The sequence below is a fragment of the Lepus europaeus genome, chromosome 14 (assembly GCF_033115175.1).
Source record: "Lepus europaeus isolate LE1 chromosome 14, mLepTim1.pri, whole genome shotgun sequence".
Classification (NCBI taxonomy): Eukaryota; Metazoa; Chordata; class Mammalia; order Lagomorpha; family Leporidae; genus Lepus; species Lepus europaeus.
In genome coordinates, this window is record NC_084840.1 from 36,527,954 (window position 1) to 36,555,843 (window position 27,890).

Sequence of the window (27,890 nt, forward strand, 5' to 3'; positions counted from 1 at the left end):
TGGATCAAGCCTCGGCTGCTCCACCTCCTATCCAGCTCTCCCCTAGCTAGTTCCCCTCATCCAGCTCCCAGCTAATGTGCCTAGAAAGGCAGCGGAAGATGGACCAAGTACTTGGGCCTCACACCCACATGGAAGACTGAGAAGTTGTTCTTGGCTCCTGGCTTTGGTCTGGCCCAGCCCTGACCATTGCAGCCATTTGGGTAGTGAACCAGCACATGGAAGCTCTCTCTCTCTCTTTCAAATTAAAAAAATAAATTAATAAAAAAATAAAAATTCTATACCTTAAGCACACTTAGCAGTTTTGCTCTTGGTGCCTTTTCTCTCTTCAGAAAGTTGTATAAGTAGATATGGGCATTCGGATTTGATGGGAACTTTTCATCATATGCATAATTAGTGAGGACTTTTCGGGCTCTATCTTGATCACCACAGAATTCCAGCATCTATATAAAAGAAGCAATAACATCTCAGCTGATGTAAGACAGTCATGCAAAAGAGCTTAACTCAACTGCTGGAGATAAAATACTTGCACAACGGACAAATAATATCACTTAGAGAACAACAGTAATGCTAACTTTTGCTTCCATTAGCACATGTTACAACATCTATGGAACAAGATCACTAACAACAAAGACCTTTTCCTTACAAGAAGTGTAATTTTCTGGCAGCACAAGTACCATTGTAGTACTCATGGATTTTCACAAAGCCAATTATGTTGAAGATTTATTCCTAGCGTCTGGTGCCACAGTCCTCTGTCCTTTTATGACTCCAGAAGAACCAGACATCTTCATAAACTTCCTAAAAGCCATTTTTCTTCATCCCACGCTCTGTGGCCTAGTTTCAGATTTTTGTCCTCTCCCCTTCTAAATTCTACCAAATCACAAAAGATCTTTCTGCTTTTCTTTTAAGCTCAACAATAACAACACAGAATTGACATTTACAACTATACTGTTTTTTATATACTTTGGTCATGACAGGTTATTCAGTGGTGAAAATCAACAAGAGTTAACATTTACATTATACAAAATTTTTGTAAAATAAACAGGAATTATTCCAACTAAAAAAGATATCACGGTGGGTAAGGAAGGTTACAAGTTTCACTAGGTTTCTTTTGACCAGTGAAGATAAGGCAAACAGTCTTTGCATAGGCTTATTACAAAATGAAATTAACATTATTTTATAACAGTCTATATACCTCTACGTAACTCTTCACAAAAGGGTCCCAAACTCCCGGAGTTTCAATCAATGTACCAAGATTTGCAGATGTCTTGCAACTGTGGCTGAGCATACTTCGGGATGCAGTGCCATAAGAATAATCATCTTTATCTGCCCAAAGATAAAAGATTTTTAAGTCACTTGCTACTGAGGATTTCCGTTAAATTACTAATCACAAAAGTTCCCACAAGAAAAGCTCAGATCCTGATGCCTTCACTGGTGAATTCTACTAAACATTTCAAGAAAAATATTAATTCTTCACAAACTCTTCCCAAAGTAAGAAAAGAAAGAACACTCCAACTTTTTTTGAAGCCAGTATTACCGATACCAAAAGGAGTCAAAGACAATACAAGAAATAAAATCATCAGCCAGTATATGAATATAGATGCAAAAATCCTCAAAAAAATACTAGCAAACTAAATCTAACAAAAAAGAATTATATACTACAAAGTCAAAGTTAGCTCAACAACTGAAAATCAATGGATAAAAAGAGATCTATTGATTTAAACCAAAACAAAAATGGACAAAATCCCATCATGGTCTCAACAGATGCAGAAAAAGACTTTGACAAAACCGAGTAAGCCTTCACAATGAAAACATTCAACAAGAACTTTCTCAATCTGATAAAGGGCATCTATGAAAACCCCATAACATCAAACTGAAGGATGAAAGATGGCATACTTTTCCCCTAGAATCAGAAACGAGACAAGAATTTCCTCTTGCTAATTCTGTTCATTACACTGGAGGTTTTAGCCAAGACAATTAAGCAAGAAAATATAAAAGACATCCAGATTGATGGGGCTGGGTGTTGTAGTGCAGCGGGTAAAGCCACTGCTGGCAATGCTGGCAACCCATATGGGCAACAATTCGAGTTCTGGCTATTCCATTTCCGATCTAGCTCCTTGCTAATGTGCCTGGAAAATCAGTGAAGATGGCCAAGTATTACTTGGGCCTCCTACCCCACATGGGAGACCAGGAAGAAGTTCCTAGCTCCTGGCTTTGGCCTGGTCCAGCCTTGAGTGTTGAGGCCATTTGAGCAGTAAGCCCACAGATGGAAGATCTTTGTCTCTCCCTCTCTCCTTCTGTAACTGCCTTTTAAATAAAAATAAATAAATAAATAAAATAAATCTTAAAAAAAAAAAAGACATCCAGATTGAAAAGACAACCTCATTTGCAGATGACATGATCTTGTACATAGAAAACCCTAAGAATCCACTAAAAACTAGTTAGAATAAATGATTCACCAATGAAAAGTAAGACAACTGTTGGAAACTGTTGGGAAGATTTCAGGGAAGTTATACCCTCGCACACTACTACTGGGAATGTAAAACAGTGCAGCTGCTTTGAATAGTCCAGAACAGTCACATGACCCAGCAATGTCTACCCATATACGTCTACACAAAAACTTATACACAAGGGGGCCAGCAGTGGGCTGGGCCTCCACCTGTGGCACTGGCATTCAATATAGGTGCCAGTTCGTGTCCTGCTGCTCCTCTTCTGATCCAGCTCTCTGCTACAGCCTGGGAAAGCAACAGAAGATGGCCCAAGTACTTAGGCCCCTGCACCCACATGGGGGACCCAGAGGAAGCACCTGGCTCTTGATTTCAGATCGCCCCAGCTCCAGCTGTTGCGGCCACATGGAGAGTGAGCCAGCAGATTTAAGACCTTTCTCTCTCTCCCTCTCTGTCTAGAACTCTACCTCTCAAATGAATAAAATCTTTTAAAAAAATATTTTATTCATTCAAGAGGCAGGGAGACATGGTTCCCATCTGCTGGTTCACTCTACAAATGCACCCAAAGGTTGGGGCTGGACCAGAATAAAGCCAGGAGCCAGGAACTCCAGGTCTCTCCAAATACCCACAATGGCTGGGCTGGACCAAGCCAAGGCTATTAGCTAGGAGATGCAGGTTTCCCATATGGTTGCCAAGGACAACAACTGTGAACCATCACCTACTGCCTCAAAGAGTTCATACCAGCAGAAAGCTGGATTTGAAAGCAAAGTCACGACTCAAACCCAGGAAATTGGAAAAGAGAAGTTAAGTGTCTTAAGTATTAGGCCAGACTGCCCCTAAAAAGACTTTTGACTTAAAGATCATCTAAAAGTTCCACAAGGCTGGTGTCATGGTTCAGCAGTTAGGCCATTGCCTGCAATGCTGGCAATTCCATATGGGCACCAGTTTGAGTCACAGCTGCTCTCCTTCTGAGCCAGCTCCTTGCTAATGCACCTGGGAAGGTAGCAGAACACAGTCCAAGTCCTTGGGCCCCTGCACTCATGTGGGAGTCCCAGATGGGGTCCCATGCTCCTAGCTTTGGCCTGGCCCAGCCCCAGCCATTGTTGGCCACTTGGGAAGTCAACCAGCAGGGAGAGGTTCATTCTCTTTCACTCCCTGCCTTTCAAATAAATAAATCTTTTTGAAAAATTGCATATAATACCCCCATTTGCTATAGAATAAAATGTCAGCTGCAGAAAGGTACTGAATCATCTACCCATGTGAGTGACCGTAAAAATGCCACGTTCTCACTGATTTCATCATCAAATATTTGCTTGACTTGTACCTAACCCTGTGTAAGAAAAGCACATATTGACTTTAATACTTATCTAATCAATTCATATCAGCAAGCATTTTTTAAAAGAAATATTACACAAAAAATCATGGCCAAATTAAAATAGAAGATACACGATGTCAAAAGATTGCTTAAATGGGAAGTTTAAATGAGAAGATACAACATAAACCATACCTGAAAAATGTTAATTAAAAAACAAGAGATGAAGAGCTGAATGATACTGACCATGCAGCTGATATACTGGATTTAAGGCAGAGGAATGAAGGATTCAGAGTGTCCAGTGAACCCTGAAGGGCAGGGGCATTCTAGACAAGGATATTGTACTAACATAGCACAATATATGCATTTCAGCATTTCAGAAATGCCTTGGGACAGCTCAGACAAGAAGAGGGAAGGAAATTGAGACTGGTCAATCTACATGCCTAGAGACAAAGAAAAAACTATCACATAAGGATAATAAGGAAATACTGCTGACCACATATAAAGTGATGAATACTAGGACTAGAATCTGGATGAAATCATGAAAATAGAAAAGGGTTAATCCTAGAGAAACCATGGGAAAAAAATAGACAAGGGAAAGAAAAGTAGACAATTCTATAGCTCTAAAGAGGAGGAGTTTAAGAGATGTCAGCACCAAAGATGACGAGAAGGGGAATTCAGTTTGAGAACTGCAGGGTCAATTTTTGGTAGTCAGTGAGTCAAGAAAACTTTCCATTATAACCCTGTATAGAAATGAAATGACTTTATTTGACCTATTCTTTAAACTTGTTATTCTGAGAAATAAAACAAAGTAAATTCCATTCTAAACACAAAGAAATGTTTATATATACACATATATGTATATATTACATATGCATTATGTATATATATTACATATATAATATATATAACATATATAAAATAAAGACTGAAGAAAGTTTGTAAGCTTTCTTAGAAATTGACAAAGATCTGTCTTGGCCTAACTCCTGCCAGGCTCCTCTGAGGACTTGAACAAACATGAAAATAACTTCCAGCGGCTAAAAGATACATCCCTAGGATGATAACAGCCCCCCTTAAAGTAGCAGCCTGACAAACAAAGCTCAAGGCGGCCAGAATTTACTGTTGGTGCCAATCAACACCTAAAGACAAGGACCCATCTCCCTAGTCTCTACAGGATGGCTGGAGCACATGGGTTTCACATGGACCAACTCTCCCTTCTGCTTTTTATAATTTTTCACTTCCCTGATTCTGGTTAAGGCTCCAACATCCTCCCCAAGCCCACCCCTCACTCTCCCCAAGGCACTTCACACAAACTGAAATGGAATTTAGCTCTTTCTCCTACTATCAGCAGTTACTGAATAAAAAGGTGGTTTCTACCACTGATGAATGTCTAGCTATGTTTATCTTTGACAAAATCATGTTTTCAAAAAGAGTAATGAATACAAAATGCTCATGAACTTAATTATGAACCATCTAATTTTTTTTTTTTTTTTTGGACAGGCAGAGTGGACAGTGAGAGAGAAACAGAGAGAAATGTTTTACTTCCATTGGTTCACCCCCCCAAATGGCCGCTATGGCCAGCGTGCTGCGGCCGGCGCACCGATCCGAAGCCAGGAGCCAGGTGCTTCTTCCTGGTCTCCTATGCGGGTGCAGGGCCCAAGCACTTGGGCCATCCTCCACTGCCTTCCCGGGCCACAGCAGAGAGCTGGCCTGGAAGAAGGGCAACCGGGACAGAATCCGGAGCCCCAACCAAGACTAGAACCCAGGGTGCCGGCACCACAGACGGAGGATTAGCCTAGTGAGACGCGGCGCCGGCTGAACCATCTAATTTGTGACTAAAAAGTTTTTCGATTGTATCAGAAATATTACAAAGGATAGTCAAGAATTTTAGATCAATAAAATGTGAATCAATAAAATGTAATATCTGAAGTTAGTGGAGGATACTAGATTACTCTTTAAGATCCCTCTGCTCTCAGTCTCATCATGATAAGAAAAGATTTTTCATATTCACTTACCAAGCTTTGACAATTCCATCTTCTTTTTTGACCAAGTGTAATATTGCAAAAGCCCTTTGTAGGCGTGAACAAGATTGATCAATATTTCCTGGGAAGATGACTTCTCACCGTATCTCCATGTCTCTGCCTGAGTTAGATTTCTGTTTGCATCCTCCAGCATTCCATGATGCACAAGGTACAGTGCATGTTGTAGGGAGATCTGCAATAGTAAGATACAGCCCACAAACATTTTAGTCAAGACATAATGACTAAAAAAAATCAGTAAATATATGATATCTGCTGGGCTGAGATCTTGGTAAAACACAAATGACATGATACTGTTCCTGTCATCAACATTTTTCATTTAGAAAAGAGGAAAGACACAGGAAACAACACTCTAGATGAGAGCTAAATTATGCCAACTCACAAACAGAAGGTAGTGTGATACAGGGGGAAAAAAAAGAGGCTTTGAAGACAGAGTGCCCTGGTTCACATGCCACTTAAAAGCTAAATGAGGGGCCGGCGCCGTGGCTCAGTAGGTTAATCTTCTGCCTGCAGTGCTGGCATTCCATATGGGCGCCGGTTCTAGTCCCGGCTGCTCCACTTCCAGTCCACTCTCTGCTATGGCCTGGGAAAGCAGCAGCAGATGGCTCAAGCGCTTGGGCCCCTACACCTACATGGGAAACCCTGAAGCAGCACCTGGCTCCTGGCTTCGGATTGGCGCAGCTCCGGCCATTGTGGCCATTTGGGGAGTGAATCAACAGAAGGAAGACTTTTCTATTTCTCCCTCTCACTGTCTGTAACTCTAACTCTCAAATAAAAATAAACAAAATCTTTAAAAAAATAAAAAGCTAAATGAACTATGTAAGTTATCCACCCCTTATGAGTCTCATCTGTTATATGGAACAATTATTATTAACTTTTCAGGAGGGTATTTTTGAGAATCAATGAGATAATACCATCCAATGCCTGGTTGGGCCCATAGCAGACAACCAATAAATATAACAATGTTATGCATGTATAAACTCAAAGAAAACATCTTAATAAGGGTGTTGAAGAACAGCTTTAGTTCAGGTGGAAAGGACAATGTATCCCTAATATAGAAGAAGCAATAAAAATACTTCACAAGAAGGAACAGTACAAGAAGGGAAGACATTAGTAAGGAGAATAATGGGAAACACAATGAAACACATGGGTAGAGCAGATCATGAAGTTCAAGGTCCCCATCTCAAACTACCACAATTATTTCTCAACTAACCTCTCCCTTGTTGCCCCCTTACAATACATCATCCATGCAATTACCAAAGAAATCCCATTTTGTTACTCGTTTCTGTAAAAGCCCCCAGTGGCTCACACTGCCTGCAGAATAAACCCCAAGCTCCGTAAGTATGGCACACAGTGCCCAGCCTACTTCCTCTAGCTTCCATTCAAGTAATTTTTCAGAGTAACTAAAGCATGGGACACAGGGCTATCAAATCTTTGTTACCCCTGCCATGCCAGACCACCCTTTCCTTAGTCTGCCTATTGAACCCCACTTGCCGTTTCAAACTCATCTCACACATCACTTCCTACCTTTTCCTGGGCCCCCTATTCATTCAATCCCAGCCCTCTCCAATTCCAAAGACAACCACTTCTCCTTTACCTTTTTGCTGCATGCTGCATTCTCTACCGTGGCACCCATAACACTTTTTCCCATTTAAATGCCGGTCCCTTCTACAGCACATTGCCTGAAAAACTGCAGTGGCTTTTTGCTTATTCTAATGATCACTCTCAGGTGTGGAAGAAATGAGATTTCCTTCCAGTTTCTTTACTTTAACTGAGTAGACTCCATGCACCAGAAGAAGCTTAGCCAATTGGTTAGTTAAAACTGCATGCTCCCTTTCCAATCAAACAGCTATCCAGTTCCTTCCTGGAAAGAGAGGAGAGCGCCCATTAAGGCAGGCCTTTCCTTTCCCAACTTGTTCAGCTGGAAGTCTCTCCTTACATGGAACCATAAGCTGCCTCTACTCAATTTACACTTGTCAAAGAGCATCTGACACAAAAGTATTCATACTAAGAAATTTTTTTCTAAATTAAGATCTAAAAAAGAATCCTAAACTGGGAAAATTCATTTTCAAAATTAGAAAGCAGTGTTTATATAAATAGGTGCAGCCACAGTAGAAAACCATTTAGCAATTCTTGAAAAATGTGGGGCCAGCATTGTGGCACAGCAGATTAACGCCCTGGCCTGAAGCGCCAGCACCCCATATGGGCGTAGGTTCGAGACCCGGTTGCTCCACTTCCGATCCAGCTCTCTACTATGACCTGGGAAAGCAGAAGATGGCCCAAGTACTTGGGCCCCTGTACCCATGTGGGAGACCCGGAAGAAGCTCCTGGCTCCTGGCTTCAGATCGGCGCAGCTCTGGCTGTTGCTGTCAATTGGGGAGTGAACCAGTGGATGGAAGACCTCTCTCTCTCTCTCTCTCTCTCTGCCTCTTTGTGTAACTCTGACTTTCAAATAAATAAGTACATAAATAAATCTTTAAAAATATCAAACATAGGGATGGACCCAAAAGAATTGAAAATGGTGACTGAAACAGATAATTTCAAGCCAATGTTCATTGAAGTATGATTTACAACAGCCAAATCTGAAAACAACACAACAGTTACATGGAGAAACACAATGTGATAGGCAACTGAATACTATCCAGTCATAAAAAAAGAAAAAGTTCTGATACATGCCACAACACAGATAAATCTTGAAAATACTATGCTAAGTGAAATAAGTCAGACACCAAAGGACAAATGGTACATGACTCTTATCTAGAATAGGCAAAATTAGAGACCAAAAACAGGTTGGAGGTTACCAGGAGCTGGGGGGAGAAGAGAATGGGAAGTTACTGTTATTGAGTACATAGTTTCTGTTTGGGGTGATGGAAAGTTTTGGGAATAGCGGTAATCTCGGTAAAATACTGTGTATATAACTAATGCCACTGAATTGTACATTTAAAAATGGCTAAAATTGGGGCCGGTGCTCTGGTACGGAAAGTTAAGCCACCACCTGCAGGGCAAAATCCCATATATGCACTAGTTCAAGTCCTAGCTGCCCCACTTCCGATCCCACTCCCTGCTCATGTGCCTGGGAAAGCAGTGAAAGATGGACCAAGTACTTGGGCCCCTGTACCAGGAAGAAGCTCCTGGTTTGGGCCTGGTCTGGCCCTAGTCGTTGCGGGCATTTGGGGAGCAAATTAGAGGACAGAAGATTTCTCTTTGTCTTTCTCTGCCTCTCCCTCTCTCTTCCTGTAATTCCACCTTTCAAATAAATAAATTTTTTTTTTTTTTTTTTAATTTTTGACAGGCAGAGTGGACAGAGAGAGAGAGAGAGAAAGGTCTTCCTTTGCCGTTGGTTCACCCTCCAATGGCTGCTGCAGCCGGCGTGCTGCGCTGATCCGAAGGCAGGAGCCAGGTGCTTCTCCTGGTCTCCCATGGGGTGCAGGGCCCAAGCACTTGGGCCATCCTCCACTGCACTCCTGGGCCATAGCAGAGAGCTGGCCTGGAAGAGGGGCAACCAGGACAGAATCCGGCGCCCTGACTGGGACTAGAACCTGGTGTGCCGGCGCCGCTAGGCAGAGGATTAGCCTGTTGAGCCACTGCGCCGGCCAAATAAATATTTTTTTAAATGGTTAAAAATCATTTATGTTATGTATATTTTATGACAATAAAAGTTTTTGAAAATAAAAAAAGTAAAAAAAAAAAAAATTTAAAGAGAGCCAGAGAGTAAATATTTTAGGCTTTGCAAGCTAACTAGATTTTGTCACAATTATTCAACTCCATCATTGTCATGAAAAAGTAGTTACTGGTAGAGCCAGTGTTGTGGCTGTGGCATGGCTTGTTCAATTCCTGGCTGCTCCACTTCATACTGAGCTCCCTGCTAATGTGCCCAAGTATTAGGGCCCCTGCACTCATGTGGGAGGCCCAGATGAAGCTCCTGGCTCCTGGCCCAGGCATGGCTGTTGCAGCCATTTAGGGAATGAATTAGTGGATGGAAGATCTCTCTCCATCTCTCCCTTTCTCTCTGTAACTCTGCCTTTCAAATAAATAAATAAATCTTTAAGAAAAAACAAGTAGGGGCTGGCGCTGTGGCGCAGTGGGTTAATCCTTCTCCTGCGGCGCCAGCATCCCATATGGGTGCCAGTTCTAGTCCCGGCTGCTTCTCTTCCAATCCAGCTCTCTGCTGTGGCCTGGGAAAGCAGTAGAAGATGGCCCAAGTCCTTGGGCCCCTGCACCCACGTGGGAGACTGGGAAGAAGCACCTGCCTCCTGGCTTCGGATCGACCATTGGGGAGTGAACCAACGGACAGAAGACCTTTCTCTCTGTTTCTCCCTCTCACTGTCTGTAACTCTGCCTCTCAAATAAATAAATAAAATCTTTAAAAAAAAAAAAAAAGAAAAAAGAAGTAGCTATTGACAATTTGGAAATTAATGAATGTAGCTGTATTCCAATGAAACTCTATGGTCACTGAGAAAAAAAATTAAAAATTACATATCTTTTAAAACTTTATTAAAAAATTTTTAGTCAAAAACTATACCACAGAGAGGGAGAGAGATACAATATTCTGGAAATGTCTCCTTTTGGATAAGACTTTTATTAGGGAGCAGGTATATGGTACAGCAGTTAAGAGGCTGCTTGGGATGCCCACTTCCCATACTGCAGTGTCTGAGTTCACATCTCATCTCTGCTTCCCACCAGCTTTCTGCCAATATGCGCTCTGGGAGGCAGCAGGGAATGGTTCAAGCATTCGAGTCCCAGTCATCCACAGGGAGACCTGGATTGAGTTCCAGGCTCTTGGCTTCAGCCTGACCCAGCCTATGCTGTTACAGGCATTTGCAGATAAAGATATGCAAATGAAAGATCTGTCAGTCTGTCTTCCTCTGTCTCTGTCTCTCTGCCTCTCAAAAGGAAAATAAAAACATAAATGCTTGCAAACAGAAGAATGTGGCCCATCATCACAATGAAGCACAATCCCTGAAGGGCAGCCAGAGGTACACAGAGGAAGTATTTTCAGCCAGACAACAGCACAGTGACCAGAAACCAAGACATATGGTTCTCACAATGCTTTCTTCCAGTTCCCCTTCTTTATCCACATGTCTTACCCTTGGTTCCATGCTCTCTGCATTATTATCTCCTTATCACAGATACATTGAAAATGTAAATTCACAAAACCAACAACCTCACCTTTAAATAATTCAAGACGCCAATATTTTTCATCCGGTCAGCAAAGGTGTTGAAAGTCTCCACATTGCTTTTGGGATGATAAAACAGAATTTCACTTCCAAGCTTCCAAATAATCTGTCAAAGCAGAAATTACTACCAAAATGTAACATCTTTATCTTATCAAATTTATGCCTAAGAGATTTTTTTACTGATCATAACACTTTAAAGCAATCTGTAATTCCTGTTCCTAGAGACTACTATGTCAACATTTTACTGTACTTGTACTTCACGCAACTAACATTACATCTGATGTGATAAAACCATTTCAATCATTTAAATTAAAATACAAAATAAGCATTACAGTGCTATTAGGTTAGTAGTCTCAAGAAGGCAGGCAGTTAATATACATAATTAGCACAGGAGGAAAAATATTAAGGAAAACTTGGGTTCCAGCTTCTTACTAATACTGGCTTCATGACTGGTCTCATCTTTATCATTTGCAAAATGAAGGCAATGAACTTGATGTTTCCTGAGAGTCCATCAATACTATTAATTCAGTATTTAGAATGCCAATTTAAAAATTTTCTCAGCTATGGACAAATCTTAATGAAAAACAGTCTCTCCTGAGATCACTAAAACCCTGGTGACAGACCTCAGAGCTCTTCTCTCATGCGAGTAAATGTCTACTTCTCTTACCCCAACTTCAAGTACTTTAAGAATATAAGTTTTAAATTAAAATGAACTTTAAATCAATTCTATGAACGTACACATTGTTTGGTCATAAAGATAACACTCACCTCTCCAACTCAAACACAGGTTTCTAGATTTCACTTGTAGACTACCAAATTATAGTACTTGGGAGCCTAAAGAAAACTCAGTTGTTCTTAAACCCAGCTGAATAAAAGAATTACCTGGAATGCCTGTTGAAAAGAATCTAGGTATTGGATTTAGTAGGACTGGGGTGAAAAGAAGAATTTATAATTTCAATAAAAGCCCAAGTATTTGGCTAAAAAGCCCATGAGAGCATTTCAGGCATGGGAAGCCAAGATACTGGCAAAAGAAGACCTACAAGAAAGATCTCTGCCAGTGAGATCCCGGTGGAAAGAAGGGGGATCAAAGAAGGAGGTACCTTTCTCTGAAGGGAGAACTTCCACTACACAGACTATGGCCCTGTCTAAATACTGACGGAGTGGAAGATGGATCAGGTACTTGCACCTCTGCGACACCCAGGAGAGACCCAGGTGGAATTCCGGGCTCCTGGCTTGCACCTGGCTCAGTTTCAACCATTGCAGTCATTTTGGGAGTTAACCAACGGAAGAAAGATCTCTCTTTCTCTCTCTGTCTCTCCCTCTCTCAATCACTGAGGTTTAAATAAATAAATCTTAAACCCTTCAGTTTACAAAACAAAATCTGGACACAAAGAGTCCATAACTTATCTAGTGATTTACAGATCTATGTACCTTTTGTTCATAAACTGAATTTTCTTTTCTTTTTTTTTATTTGACAGGCAGAGTTAGACAGAGAGAGAGACAGAGAAAAAGGTCTTCCTTCCACTGGTTCACCCCCCAAATAGCCGCTACCGCTAGCGCACTGCGCCGATCTGAAGCCAGGAGCCAAGTGCTTCCTCCTGGTCACCCATGTGGGTGCAGTGGCACAAGCACTTGGGCCATCCTCCACTGCCCTCCAGGGACACAGCAGAGAGCTGGACTGGAAGAGGAGCAACCAGGACTAGAACCCGGCGCCCATATGGGATGCCGGTGCTGCAGGCAGAGGATTAACCAAGTGAGCCACAGCACTGGCCCCCATAAACTGAATTTTCAATCAATGGCTTACTTTTTCATATTTTTGGCTTTATTATATAATTAATTAACGTACTGGTTACAGTATTAGTAAAAGTTATTTAAGATTTTCATGTAAATTTATTTGTAAATAAACTCTTACTGAACAAATTTAACAATATATGCTGGGTACTGTTTGATCCACATCTTGTGAAATTTAAATTTACATTCCATGTAGAAAGAGAGAATAACCAAGAAATAGAACGATTAAATTGCAAAGTGAAAGAACAGAGAAGGATAAGGAGATTAGGAGTATCAATCCAAAAGTATGGGTGCAGAGGTCCTCCTGTAGATACATGCTCTGTTGAAGATTGTGGCTGCCTGGCTGGCACACCAGGTTCTAGTCCCAGTTGGGGAGCCGGATTCTGTCCCGGTTGCTCCTCTTCCAGGCCAGCTCTCTGCTATGGCCCGGGAAGGCAGCGGAGGATGGCCCAAGTCCTTGGGCCCTGCACCCACATGGGAAGACCAGGAGAAGCACCTGGCTCCTGGCTTCGAATCAGCACAATGCGCCAGCCGCAGTGGCCATTGGAGGGTGAACCAACGGCAAAAAGGAAGACCTTTCTCTCTCTCTCTCTCTCTCACTATCCACTCTGCCTGTCAAAAAAAAAAAAAAAAAAAAAAAGATAATAACCAACATTCACCAAAATGTGAAGAAACTGGAACCCTAAAATACTGCTGATAGGAATATAAAATGATATAACCACTTGGAAACAATCTGGCCAATCCTCAAGAGGTTAAACACAAAGTTACCATATGACCCAGCAATTCTGCTCCTATATATTATATACCCAAGACAATGGAACAAAAAAATGTATACATAAAAGCTTGTACACAAATATTCATAGGATTCTTCACAACAAAGAAACAACCCAAATGTTCAACAAGCAATAAATGGATACACAAATCATGGTATATCCATACAGTAGAATACTATTTGGCAACAAAAAGGAACAAAGTACTAATACTACAACATGAATAAGCCTTTGAAAACATTACACTAAATAAGAAAGGCTCATTCACAAAAGGTCACATATTATTTGATTCCATTTATATAAAACAGATTAGTGCTTGATTTGTTTGTGGTAATGGTTGACTACTTCTGTGAATATAAGAAAAACATTAAATTGTTCAATTGAGGCCGGTACCACAGCTCACTAGGCTAATCCTCCACCTGCGGCACCAGCACCCTGGGTTCTAGTCCCAGTCGGGGCGCCAGATTCTGTCCCGGTTGTCCCTCTTCCAGGCCAGCTCTCTGCTGTGGCCCGGGAGTGCAGTGGAGGATGGCCCAAGTCCTTGGGCCCTGCACCGGCATGGGAGACCAGGATAAACACCTGGTTCCTGCCTTCGGATCAGCGCAGCCCGGCGGCCATAGCGACCATTTTGGGGGGTGAACCAACGGAAGGAAGACCTTTCTCTCTGTCTAACTCTGCCTGTCCAAAAAAAAAAAAAAATTGTTCAATTGAAATGAATGAATTGTATGGGCCAATTAGGTCTTGATAAAACTGGAGTCCCCCCAAAAAGGAACACTCTAGCTGCAGAGAGAGAAGTCTTTCAAGGAGTTTTGCTGAAACAGAGAATAGAAAACTAAGAACAAGCAGTCTGTAAAGAAAGTGGTAGTAAAGTGATAATTCTCAGATAGGAGAAATAACAACGTGCTTTATATGATGATGAGAAACATCCTACAGGGAAAATAAAATAATGAGACAGGGAAAGGAGGAGGTATTATTGGAATGAATGAATGAATTAATTAATATTGGGGAATCTCAGAATTAAGAGTTCAAACAATTTTTAGTCCCCTTTAAAATAGACTAGTAGATACTAAAATGCTAACAGATACTAGACACAAACTCTGCACTCAGAATTACTTGTAGTAACTTTTGTCCACTTGACGTCCTACAAAAGCTACTGAGTGGAGCTGCAGGCAGGAACTCCAGAATCTGTCACTTCCATCAGACTTGACTTCCATTTACCTCAGGCGCAGCCTGCTTTTTGTAGGTATCTGAATCCTCCAAGGTCTGAAAATAGCTGTGCATATACTCTGCAGCTTCCTGCCACTGGTGCTTCAGCAGCGCTTCTTGGATAAAACGTAAACAAGCACTTGTTGTCTGAGCAAAATCCTTCTTCTTTTTCCCTCCAATCACTACAAAGAAGCAAGAGGAGCTTTTACTACAAGGACTTCAATCCAACTATCCAAAAAACTTGCTTCTGATAAGCAGAAGTGCAAACAGGTATTAACAGTAGGAATTACCTGGCCCAGCCCATTCCCAGTACTAAAACTAGCTTCACTTGAAACAAATCCTTCCGTACCATATCAACTAGTTTTATCAAATTTTAAAAAATCTAATTAGACATTCTTGGGCCACCAGTTACCAATCCTTGGATCTGATTCAACCTTTTTTTTTTTTTTTTTTTTAAGACAGGCAGAGTTAGACAGTGAGAAAGAGAGACAGAGAGAAAGGTCTTCCTTCCGTTGGTTCACCCCGCAAATGGCCGCTGCACTGGGTCGATCCGAAGCCAGGAGCCAGGTGCTTCCTCCTGGTCTTCCATGTGGGTGCAGGGCCCAAGCACTTGGGCCATCCTCCACTGCCTTCCCGGGCCACAGCAGAGAGCCGGACTGGAAGAGGAGCAACCAGGACTAGTATCTGGCACTCCAACCGGGACTAGAACCCAGGGTACTGGTGCCGCAGGCAGAGGATTAGCCAAATGAGCCATGGTGCCAGCCCTGATCCAATCATCTTTTCATCCTTGCACTAAATAACTGTGGAAACTCTAACAAAGAGGCCCTCAAAAACACAGCACAGGTACTCAGAGCAAGCAGGGTCATTTTAAGAAAGACTACCAATATCCCAAAAATCCCAAAGGGTAGTTTTTTGTTTTTTGTTTTTTTTTTTTTTTGACAGGCAGAGTGGATAGTGAGAGAGACAGAGAGAAAGGTCTTCCTTTTTGCCGTTGGTTCACCCTCCAATGGCCACTGCGGCTGGCGCATCGTGCGGATCCAAAACCTGGAGCCAGATGCTTCTCCTGGTCTCCCATGCGGGTGCAGGGCCCAAGCACTTGGGCCATCCTCCACTGCCTTCCCAGGCCATAGCAGAGAGCTGGCCTGGAAGAGGGGCAACCGGGATAGAATCCAGCTCCCCAACCGGGACTAGAACCCGGTGTGCCGGCGCCGCAAGGCAAAGGATTAGCCTGTTAAGCCACGGTGCCGGCCAGGGTATTTTGTTTTTTAAGAACCAAGTTCCCAGGACCAGCTTTCAGCCCCAGTTCTAATTCCAGGTGCCTGCTAATGTGCATGGGAAAGCAGCAGCAGATGGCCCAAGTGCTTGGGTTCCTGTATCCACATGGGAGACCCCGATGAATTTCCTAGCTCCTGGCTTCAGCCTGGTCCAGCCCTGGTCATTGCAGCCATTTGCGGAGTGAACCAACAGATGGAAGATATTTTTCTTTCTTTCTCCCTCTCTCTGCCTCGTCCTCTCTCCTAATTCTTTCAAATAAATAATATTTTTTTTTAAAAAATGGCCACATTTTCAGTTCTAACAGTTGAAGACAGATTTTTCTATCTCTAAAGCATTAGTAATTCCATCTTAAGAATAGTTAGGCTAGGGGCCAGCACTGTGGCACAGCAGGTTAACGCCCTGGCCTGAAGTGCCGGCATCCCATATGGGCGCCGGTTCGAGTCCCAGCTGCTCCACTTCCAATCCAGCTCTCTGCTATGGCCTGGGAAAGCAGTAGAAGGTGGCTCAAGTCCTTGGGCCCCCACACCCATGCACCTATGTGGGAGAACTGGAAGAAGCTCCTGGTTCCTGGCTTCGGATCAGCCATTTGGGGAGTGAACCATCGGATGGAAGACCCCTCTCTCTCTCCTCTCTCTTTCTCTCTCTCTCTCCATCGGATGGAAGACCTCCCTCTCCTCTCCTCTCCCCTCCCCCCTCTCTCTCTCTCTGTAACTCTTTCAAATAAATAAATAAATCTTTAAAAAAAAAAAAAAAAAAGGAATAGTTAGGCTGGGCTGGCACTGTGGTGTAGTGAGCTAAGCCTCCACCTGCAGGGCCAGCATCCCATACGGGCGCCAGTTCATGTCCCAGCTGCTCCTCTTCTGATCCAGCTCTCTGCTATGGCCTGGGAAAGCAGTGAAAGATGGCACTGGCCTCTGTATATAGTTCTAACCTAGACTTGCCTATCTTCAAACTTTTTATTCTAAGGAACACACCCTTCAAAATGCCAAAAGAATCTCCCAGGATAAAAAATAAGTGTTTGGCAATTTTATTTTCCTATTATGGCTAATTTCCACTACAAGATCACTATTACGTGCAAAATATTTTCTCAGGGCCGGTGTTGTGGCGCAGCAGGTTAAAGTCCCGGCCTGAAGCACTGGCATCCCATATAGGCACCGATTTGAGACCCGGCTGCTCCTCTTCCAATCCAACTCTCTGCTATGGCCTGGGAAAGCAGTACAGGATGGCCCATGTCCTTGGGCCCCTGCACCCGTGTGGGAGACCCGGAAGAAGCTCCTGGCTTCGGATTGGTTCAGCTCCAGCCATTGCGGTGAATTGGGGAGTGAACCAGTGGACGGAAGACCTCTCTATCTGTCTCTACCTCTCTCTTTCAAATAAATAAAATAAATCTTTAAAAAGACATTTTCATGCCAGCGCCATGGCTCAACAGGCTAATCCTCCGCCTAGTGGCGCCGGCACACCGGGTTCTAGTCCCGGTCGGGGCGCCGGATTCTGTCCTGGTTGCCCCTCTTCCAGGCCAGCTCTCTGCTATGGCCCCGGAGTGCAGTGGAGGATGGCCCAAGTGCTTGGGCCCTGCACCCCATGGGAGACCAGGAGAAGCACCTGGCTCCTGCCTTCAGATCAGTGCAGTGCACCGGCCACAGCGCGCCTGCCGCGGCGGCCATTGGAGGGTGAACCAATGGTAAAGGAAGACCTCTCTCTGTCTCTCTCTCTCACTGTCCACTCTGCCTGTCAAAAATAAAAAAAAAAATAAAAATAAAAAAATAAAAAATAAAAAGACATTTTCTTATAGAAGACAGAAAGCACTCTGGATTAAATAGCCTATCCATACATACAGCACATGAAACATCTTATGCATGTACACTCTATTTGTCTGCAGACAGATTCGGGATCTACAATAATAGTGACAAAAACATGCACAGAGATGTCTTAACTAGCACAAGTTCAAATTACTCGTTTCCTACAAGCAATGTGGGAGCATTCCTGTTGAAGTACCAACCATTCAAACCTAACAGATGTGTTAACACAGCAAAAACAAAATGAACAGAGGAACAGAACTATTCTTTTTCAACAATCACGTGCATGAGGCACTATTCTAGGCATTTAATACATATTACCTCATTTTTAAATATATCTCAGCATATATTAAAAGTCTTGTCTTTGAAATCACACATGAGCTTCATTCTCGATGCCACCGCTTCTTTTTTTAGATTCCATTTCCTCGTATCTAAATGCTTAAAATGTCTAGCACATATATTTACTGAGGATTAATTTACTGAGATCAGTAAGTGAGATGATTTTTAGATTAAAAGGAGAAAAAAAATGGGAACTGAATCCTAAAGAATATTGGACTGGGCCAATGCTGTGGCATAGTAGGTTAAGCCTCTGCCTGTGGCACTGGCATCCCGTATGTGCGCCAGTTCATGTCCCAGCAGTTCCACTTCCAATCCAGCTCCCTGCTAATGGTCTGGGAAAGCAGTGAAAGATGGCCCACATGCCTGAGCCCTTGCACTCATGTGGGAGACCCAGAAGCTCCTGGCTGCTGGCTTCAGATCAACCCAACTTCAGACACTGCTGCCATTTGAGGAGTGAATAAGCGGATGAAAGATCTCTCTGTCTCTCCCTCTCTCTGTAACTCTGCCTCTCAAACAAATACATCTCAAAAAAAAATATTGAACTGAGAAAGGCACATCTGAGGACATTAAGAAAAGTGCTAATTCAAAGGCATTCCCAAGACTACATCACCCAACATGCCAGCATACAGGTAACTGCTTCTTTTATATAATCTTATATGGAATTTACCCCATCAGAAAACTGTACATGTATTTACATTAGATAAAAAATGGAAAAAAAAAAACATTTTAAAAGATGTATTTATTTGAAAGGCAGAACAGCAGTGAGCTTCCATCCACTGGTTCACCCCCCAAACAGCTAACAACCAGGTCTGGGCCATGCCAAAGGCAGGAACCAGGAACTCCATCCTGGTCTCCCATAGGAGTAGCAGGGGCCCAAGCACCCTGGGCCATCCTCTACTGCCTTCCCAGAAGCCATCAGCAGGGAGCTGAATCAAAAGCAGAGCAGCCAGGACTGGAACTGAGATTCAACATGGGATGCCAGCACTGCAAGCAGCAGTTTAACCCACTGTGCCACAACACCGGCTCCAATATATTTTTGAAAGCTATTAAAGAATCATTTCCATTATGGATTATTTCAATGCAATTCAACAGAAACTTCTTGAACTTGTTAAGGAATATGCTCCTCAAAGGCAGAGACCCTACCTCCATCTATAAATCTTCAGTATTCTGCAGTGAGAGATACAAGTGCTCAATAAGTATTGGTGAAAAAGTGTATCAAACATAATACAAACTATCTACTCTTAATGCAAAAATCAAAGAATTATAAAAGAAAATAGAATCTATTTTTATGGTGTGCTTACAGCCTAAAAAAATTTATATTTTCCTGCCTTGAAACTGAACCAGTTTAATTGTTCATTTTGTGTTCACGTTGAAGCTTACCACCTCCTTGTGTTAAAGTTAACATGGTACTGTGTTATCTTACTTACCCACAGTTTCTACAAGCTTGTGAAGCCAAGGAAAATGCATTCCTGTACCAGACGCCACAGATGTTTCCCCCTGTTCATCCTCCGTCATAGGCCTTGTGAATTCTTCACTGAAATCACTCATACCTATTCCAAACTGAGAATGTCAATTATTTTCTGGACACATTCACCCACAGGCTTTTGAGTTATACAAATAAACAGCTATCTCTTATAAATACTAATTAATCAGAAAACTTCACTGTACCTAATAGCTCTTTTAAAGTAAAAAATGAACTTAACCATATCAGCAACTGCCAAAATGAATGATACTTAAAAAAAAAAAAGATTAAACTACTGTTTGAAGCACAAAGATACTGCCCTTCCAATTTAAAAAAAAAAATCAAGTGTGGATGAATAAAAAGCAAATGCATAACAAAACAACATGAAAAGTACAATAAAACAGTGGTAGTTAATATTTATTGGGCCCTTATTAGAAGAGTATACCACTTACCACATAGCGTATCACTTTCTTAGATGGTGTAAATTATCTAATTAAACCCCACAACAATACTTATTAGGTGCTTGCTATATACTACTTACCAGATAGTTTATTGTGTTTAGATAACAGATTATCTAATTTAATCCCCACATCAACGCCGAGGTGGGTACCCTCCAGATTAATGTAAAGGGACTTGGTGAAATCAGGTAACCTGCCTAATGTCACAAAAAAAAAAAAAAAAGAAAGAAAGAAAAGAAAAGAAAAGGCAACAGTCTAGGAAATGAACGCCAAACCAGCTGGCATGACAGAAATTTGGGATGTGAGGGCAGGTGAAAGGCAGCCAGACCTGAGGGTGGGAAGCGAACCGAGAAAGACTGCGTTGAGGCAAGCCGAGTCCGGACTTAATCCTCAGGAGGCTCAGGGCGCCGCCCCGCATGCCCCACACAAGCCGACCAGCAATGCTCCGGATACCACCTTGCAGAACTGCTCCCACCTGCGCTCCCCTCGCCGCCCAGCAGCGCTAGCCCGTTTAGGACGCCAATCCACGGCGTCCGGGTCGCTGCGCTCGCGTTCTAGCCAGCCACCCCGCCTCAAACGGGGCCTGTCCACAACCTTTTAAAAGCAAAGTCTGCGGCTAGGAGTTTAACATCTGAAGACGATTCCTACACGAGCCATCACTCAAACCGTCCCTCCCCCAAGGCGTCGGACCCAATGGCGTCGCGCAGTTGCCACGGTAACCAAAGTTTCTCCCTTTCCCCATCCCTCCACGCGGCCTTGTTCTCAGGACCTAGGGCTTCAGGGCGTGAGAACACAAACGGATCCTACCACAGCTCGGACCATTCCACGCAGAGAACACGCGAGAGCTCCGCGACACTTACCGGCCGCAAGCCAAAGCACTTCTGTAAAGCGAAACTCGGTCTCCGGCCTCGGGAGGCCTCGCGCAATCCTCACCGGAAACGCGGAGGGCGAGCGCTCCCTGTGAGCATGCGTGAAGCCCGCCCAGGCCGCGCCCCAGGCGCGCAGTCTCAGCCCCGCCCCTACGCCCTGCGGCTGCGGGAATGCCCGCCCCTCGACCCCGGAAGTGAGCGAAGATTGCCGCCCTCCCGTTGGTGTGTCCCCAGTCTCAAAATGGGAAACTTCGCTGGAAATGGAGATTGAGGTGAAGCGACGGAGGCTGGACGTGGGGCGCAGTCAAAAAGCAAAATATCATGTTATCCAAGAAATTCACTGTGTTTGGTTTGTGCTCTGTGCAATACAACGGGTGGCTCTCAGAAGGTAAATGCATGCATAGTCTTTGCTTCCTTGAAAGTTCTCTTGTGTTTTAGTGTTTCAAGGAATTTTGATATGTATTCTTCACTTCTCACACAGTCTACTTGGAGTTAAAATTATATTTCTCCAAATTAAAATAAAAGATTCTTACAGCAGTACAGTTCCACTTAAGCACTCGGGTTCCATTCCTGGCGGCTCCACTTCCAATCCAGCTCCCTGCTGATGCTCCTGGGAAAGCAGTAGACGATGGCCCAAGCTCATGGGGCTCTGCACCCACGTAGGAGATCTGGATGAAGCTCCCCGCTCCAGGCTTGGGCTTGGCCCAGCCCTGGCTGTGGGGGCCAATCCAGAAGTGAACCAGTGCATGGCCCCATCTCTCCCCCCTCTCTCTGTAACTCTGCCTTTGAAATATATTAAAAAATAAATCTTTTTTTAAAAGGTGTATTTATTTATTTGAAAGGCAGAGCTATAGAGAGGCAGAGAGGTCTTCCATCCACTGGCTCACTCTCCACTTGGCCGCAACGGCCAAAGCTGCGCCGATCCGAAGCCGGGAGCCCGTCTTCCACGCTGGTGCAGGGGCTCAAGGACCTGGACCTTCCTCCACTGCCTTCTCAGGCCATAGCACAGAGCTGGATGGTAAGTGAAGCAGCCGGGACTCAAACTGGCGCTCATACGGACGGCACCACAGGCAGCGGCTTCACCCGCCACGCCACAGCACCAGCCCCCATAAATAAATCTTCAAAATAATTTTTAAAAAAAGGCGGAGGGGGAGCAGCTCATGGGCAGCAGCTTGACTCACTGCACCACAATGCCATCCCCCATGGTCTTCCTTTAAAGGACGTGTATCACAGGTGGATTGGTGGTGGATTCTTTTGGTCATTTCAGATTTGGTGTTACTCATTTTCAAAATGGGTTTATTTTAATATTAAACGTAGTTCTTGGTTTTTTTCTTTTACTCATTTTTGTGTGTGTGTGTGTGAATTTTTTCTCTTAAGATATGGTTCTGTATTCTCAATCAAGTGCCCAAAATATCTGTGGAGCTGCTGCATTTTGTCTGAACTGAAGATCCAGTGTCTCCTGGTACTGCATGACCTTTATATTCATTCTGTGCCTTCCCTCTGCAGCAGGCAAACTCTGCTAACCCTTGCGGAGCCTCACAGGCCCATTTGTATTCACAGTGAATTCTCATAGACTTTAGTATCATACACAGATACACACCATAGCTCAAATATTCTTTTTTTTTTTTTTTTTTTTTTGACAGGCAGAGTGGACAGTGAGAGAGAGAGACAGAGAGAAAGGTCTTCCTTTTGCCGTTGGTTCACCCTCCAATGGCCGCCGCGGTAAGCGCGCTGCGGCCAGCGCACCGCGCTGATCTGAAGCCAGGAGCCAGGTGCTTCTCCTGGTCTCCCATGGGGTGCAGGGCCCAAGGACCTGGGCCATCCTCCACTGCACTCCCTGGCCACAGCAGAGAGCTGGCCTGGAAGAGGGGCAACCGGGACAGAATCCGGTGCCCCGACCGGGACTAGAACCCGGTGTGCCGGCGTCGCAAGGCGGAGGATTAGCCTAGTAAGCCGCGGCGCCGGCCCGTAGCTCAAATATTCTACCCCATGGAATTCCAATCATTTCAACAACCTTTGATCATTTCCTTCCCAACTCAACACCACCACCACTTTACGTAAACATCACCTCCATAATTATGAAGTACACCTGTGTGTTTTGCTTTCTGCACTCATGTGCTGTTTATTCAATGCCTGAAGACAGTTGCTTTAAATATTTTTTTTTCTAGTGTAATACTCTTTTATGGTAGGAAAGCAAGTAAATTATCAGTTGCTCTGCCATGGTTCAAAGTAGAAGTACTAAACTCCTTATATCTTTGTCCATTAGTAGTGGTAGAGGTAACCACCGAACAGGACAAATTACATAAAATCTCTGTAATATTTCACATATTCAACAATTTAATTGTCCATGGAATCCAAAATTAACAGAAGAAGTAAACCTCCAAATGGGTCTCTTGAAAATAAACTGACTAAAGTCTCTAAATTGATCATACTTAAGTAATAATATATATATATTTTTACTTATTTGACAGGTAGAGTTATAGACAGTGAGAGAGAGAGAGACAGAGAGAAAGGTCTTCCCTCCGTTGGCTCACTCCCCAGATGGCCAAAGCCAGGAGCCAGGTGCTTCTTCCTGGTCTCCCATGCGGGTACAGGGGCCCAAGCACCTGGGCCACCCTCCACTGCTCTCCTGGGCCACAGCAGAGAGCTGGACTGGAAGAGGAGCAACCAGGACTAGAACCCGGCGCCCATATGGGATGCCGGCGCCGCAGGCAGAGGATCAACCAAGCGAGCCACAGCACCGGCACCCAAGTAATAATATGTTTTACCAGTATCTTTATCTATATGAAATCTACAACAACTAGACTTTTCCCTACAATCCAGAAGACAGTATCTTATGATATTCTAATACATGAAATGATACTTCTGAAATTATTACAAGGCACTAATGAAATATTCCATCCACAAATTAAAACATTATTCCCAACTATTTTGAAAAATTGTGTCATTAGCTCCTGGCCCAAAGATTAGCTCCACCTCAAAATGCCCTGGAAAAGACATCTCTTAAATGGCATCAAGTTAACTGCATCAGTTTCTTTTCACTTTGACATAACAGGGTGCCAAGATTTCTACTACTAAATGCACACCTTCTACAGTGAGGAGATACTGGTCTTCACAATTAGCGACTTCTTGATAAAATTTCATACAGCCCATTCTAGCCATATTAAAAAATGTTTGTGCATGTATTCTGTTGATCTTTAATTACAAACTTTCTCTGTAGGCCGGCGCCGTGGTTTAACAGGCTAATCCTTCGCCTTGCGGCGCTGGCACACTGGGTTCTAGTCCCGGTTGGGGCACCGGGTTCTATCCCGGTTGCCCCTCTTCCAGGCCAGCTCTCTGCTATGGCCCGGGAAGGCAGTGGAGGATGGCCCAAGTCCTTGGGCCCTGCACCCCATGGGAGACCAGTAGAAGCACCTGGTTCCTGGCTTCGGATCAACGAGATGTGCCGGCCGTAGCGGCCATTGGAGGGTGAACCAGCGGCAATAAAGGAAGACCTTTCTCTCTGTCTCTCTCTCACTGTCCACTCTGCCTGTCAAAAAAAAATAATAAAATTTAAAAAAAAAAAAAAACTTTCTCTGTAAAGAGACAGATAGTAAATATGTTGAGATTTAGAGACCATACAGTTGATAGCAACCTCTTCTGCCATGGTAGCACAAAGGCAGCCATAGACAACATGGAAACAAATGAGTCAGTCTGTGTTCTACTAAAATTGTGTTTACAAAAGCAAGGGTCAGGCTGGATTTGGCTGATGGACCACAGTTTGCTGACCGTTTCTGCTGAGTGCCAATTAATGTTTACACTCACAATAGAAGTTTTGCAGGGCTTTATGCACAGATACATTCAATATGAATGAATATAATTTTAAATATATGTAATCATATTAGTGGCAATATTTGTGTCCAAAAAGATTTTGCTGTTGTTAGTGGAGAAAACTGCTCATAGTGGAGAATATTAGATGAGCCAACATGAATGAACATGTATATTTAACTGCAATTATTGTGCTACTGACTCTACATACCCAGTCTCAACCTAAATTCCCCTAGGTTCTAAGTAAGGAATATACTTTTATTAAAAACGAAGAAAAAATTCCATGTCAATTCCAAGTAATTTAAATTATATCAGTGGTTTGACTATTATTATACACAGAAAAACAAAATCTCTCATTCAGATTTATTTTATTTATTTATTTATTTTTTAATTTTTGACAGGCAGAGTGGACAGTAGAAGGAGACAGAGAGAAAAGTCTTCCTTTGCCGTTGGTTCACCCTCCAATGGCCGCCGCAGTAAGCGCACTGCGGCCGGCGCACCGCGCTGTTCCGATGGCAGGAGCCAGGTGCTTATCCTGGTCTCCCATGGGGTGCAGGGCCGAAGAACTTGGGCCATCCTCCACTGCACTCCTGGGCCACAGCAGAGAGCTGGCCTGGAAGAGGGGCAACCGGGACAGGATCGGTGCCCCGACCGGGACTAGAACCCGGTGTGCCAGCGCCACAAGGCGGAGGATTAGGCTACTGAGCCACGGCGCCGGCCTCTCATTCAGATTTAACCTTAAGACGCAGATGCCAGTGTTCTGGCTTAGCAGGTTAAGCTGCCACCATCCCATATGGGCAGGGGTTTGAGTCCTGACTGCTCCATATCCAATCCTACTCCGGCTAATGTGCCTGAGAAAGCAGCAGAAGATGGCCCAAGTGCCCGGACTCCTGTGTGGAGTTCCAGGATGGAGTTCCAGGCTCCTGGCTTCAGCCTGGCCCAGCCCTGGCTGTGGCAGCCATTTGTGGAGTGAACCCGCAGATGTAAGATCTCTCTGTGTGTCTCACCCTCTCTCTTTCTCTGTAACTCTGCCTTGAAAATAAGTAAGTAAATCTTTAAAAAAAAAAATACAGTAATACACAAGAGGGAAAATGTGAGACTATGGAAGTCAAACAACATGAGACCCCTCTTGGAGTTAAGAAAATATAAATTTAGGGGCTGGCACTGTGGCATAGCAGGTAATGCCACTGCCTGCAGTGCCTGCATCCCTTATGGGTGTCATTCAATTCCCAGCTGCTCCACTTCCAAGCCAACTCTCTGCTATGGCCTGGGAATGCAGTAGAAGATGGCCTAAGTCCTTGGGCCCCTTCACCCACATGGGAGACCCAGAAAAAGCTCCTGGCTCCTGGGTTTGAATGGGCACAGCTCCAGCCGTTGCAGCCAACTGGAGAGTGAAACAGCAGATAGAAGGCCTCTCTCTCTCTCTCTCTCTCTCTCTCTTTGCCTCTCCTCTCTCTGTGTAACTCCTTCAAATAAATAAATAAATCTTAAAAAAAAGAAAGAAAATATAAATTCAGAAATGTGAGACCTCCTCTAAGATCTTCTTAGCTTTAAGTGGAAAAAAATAGTAAAGCAAAGTCACTTGGATATAGAATAGCTTTGGGATTTCTTTTGGGGTTTTTGTTTTTAAAGATTTATTTATTTATTTGAGAGGCAGAGTTACAGACAGAGGGAGAGACAGAAAAGTCTTCCATCCACTGGTTCACTCCCCACATGGACACAACAGCCAGAGCTGGGCCAACCCGAAGCCAGAAGCTAGGCTGTTCTGGGTCTCCCACGCAGGTGCAGGGGCCCAAACACGTGGGCCATCTTCTACTGCTTTCCCAGGCCACAGCAGAGAGCTGGATAGGAAGCAGAGCAGCAGGGACTAGAACAGGCACCCATATGGGATGCCAGCACTGCAGATGGCGGCTTAACCCACTGTGCTTCAGTGCCAGTGCAGTTTTTTGTTTTCTGACACTGATGTCATAACCTTTTCCTCTTAGCTCATAACAAAAGATACAGAATGCAGAATATTTGGAACTACAAGTGCTTTGTTAACTGATCAGATTTATCATTCATCTTAAGCAGTGCATCTCAAAATGGGGAGGTGATACCATTTCCACTCAGGAGAATTTGGAAATGCCTGTTGGCAACTTTCATTGTGTTACTATAACTAAGGGTGCTATTAAAATTCCATAGCTAGGGGCCGATATTGTGAAGTTGCTGCCTGCAATGCTGGCATCCCATATGGGTGCTAGTTCATGTCCCAGCTACTCCTCTTCTGATCCAGCTCTCTATTGTGGCCTGGGAAAGCAGTGAAAGATGGCCCCAAGTCTTTGTGCCACTGCACCCAGAAGAGACCCGGAAGAAACTCCTGGCTCCTGGCTTCATGTTGGCTCAACTCCGGCAGTTGCAGCCATCTGGGGAGTGGACCAGCGGATGGAAGACCTTTCTCTCTGTCTCTCTGCCTCTGCCTCTCTGTAACTCCGTCTTTCAAATAAATAAATAAATAAATAAATAAAAAGTCCATAGCCAGGGTCAGAGATTATATGTTTTGCAACTAGTAGAAATATCCAAGCCAAAAATCCATTACAGCTCTATTGAAAAACATTCATGTAAACAATTAATGTACTCTGGGGCTGGCCATGTGGCGTAGCGGGTAAAGCCACCGCCTGCAGTGCCGTCATCCCATATGGACGCCGGTTCAAGTTCCAGCTGCTCCACTTCCGATCCAGCTCTCTGCTATGGCCTGGGAAAGCAACAGAAGATGACCCAAGTCCTTGGGTCCCTGCACCTGCTTAGGAAACCCTGAAGAAGCTCCTGGCTCCTGGCTTTGGATTGGTGCAGCTCTGGCCATTGTGGCCAATGGGGGAGTGAACCAGCGGATGGAAGACTTCTCTCTCTCTCTCTACCTCTCTCTTTCTCTCTTTCTCTCTCTCTCTCTCGGCCTCTCCTCCTCTCTAGGTGTAACTGTGACTTTCAAGTAAATAAATAAATCTTTAAAAAAAAAAAATCCCTTACTGAACTGCACCTGTGTTTTATTGCCATTTTATTATTATCCATTTCAATGTCATTCTTCATTTCTTTATGTTTGTCAATAATAAAAAATGTATTTAAGATAATTGTAAGCAATAAAAGCATGACTAGTGAAGGAGCTTAATGA

General features: G+C 43.7%; 2 protein-coding genes across 3 annotated transcripts in view; one reads left to right on the forward strand and one right to left on the reverse strand.

Moving 5' to 3' along the window:
* The window catches only part of TAF1A (TATA-box binding protein associated factor, RNA polymerase I subunit A), a 36,407-nt gene extending 15,386 nt beyond the window's left edge, over positions 1–21,021 (reverse strand). The window contains exons 1-7 of one of the 2 annotated variants that reach the window (XM_062211335.1): positions 20,930–21,021; positions 19,577–19,699; positions 14,752–14,921; positions 10,965–11,078; positions 5,772–5,970; positions 1,193–1,323; positions 282–440 (exon numbers count right to left, since the gene is read on the reverse strand). In XM_062211335.1, coding sequence (XP_062067319.1) covers positions 282–440; positions 1,193–1,323; positions 5,772–5,970; positions 10,965–11,078; positions 14,752–14,921; positions 19,577–19,697 — 894 coding nt within the window. In that variant the 5' untranslated portion in view covers positions 19,698–19,699; positions 20,930–21,021. Of the gene's footprint in view, positions 1–281; positions 441–1,192; positions 1,324–5,771; positions 5,971–10,964; positions 11,079–14,751; positions 14,922–19,576; positions 19,710–20,929 lie in introns of both variants that reach the window. The other variant, XM_062211334.1, reaches the window with a different exon arrangement.
* Positions 21,022–21,209: 188 nt separating this feature from the next.
* Positions 21,210–27,890, forward strand: part of MIA3 (MIA SH3 domain ER export factor 3) — a 74,069-nt gene continuing 67,388 nt past the window's right edge. Inside the window, exon 1 of the mRNA XM_062210384.1 lies at positions 21,210–21,326. Coding sequence (XP_062066368.1) covers positions 21,260–21,326 — 67 coding nt within the window. The 5' untranslated portion in view covers positions 21,210–21,259. The remainder of the gene's footprint in view (positions 21,327–27,890) is intronic.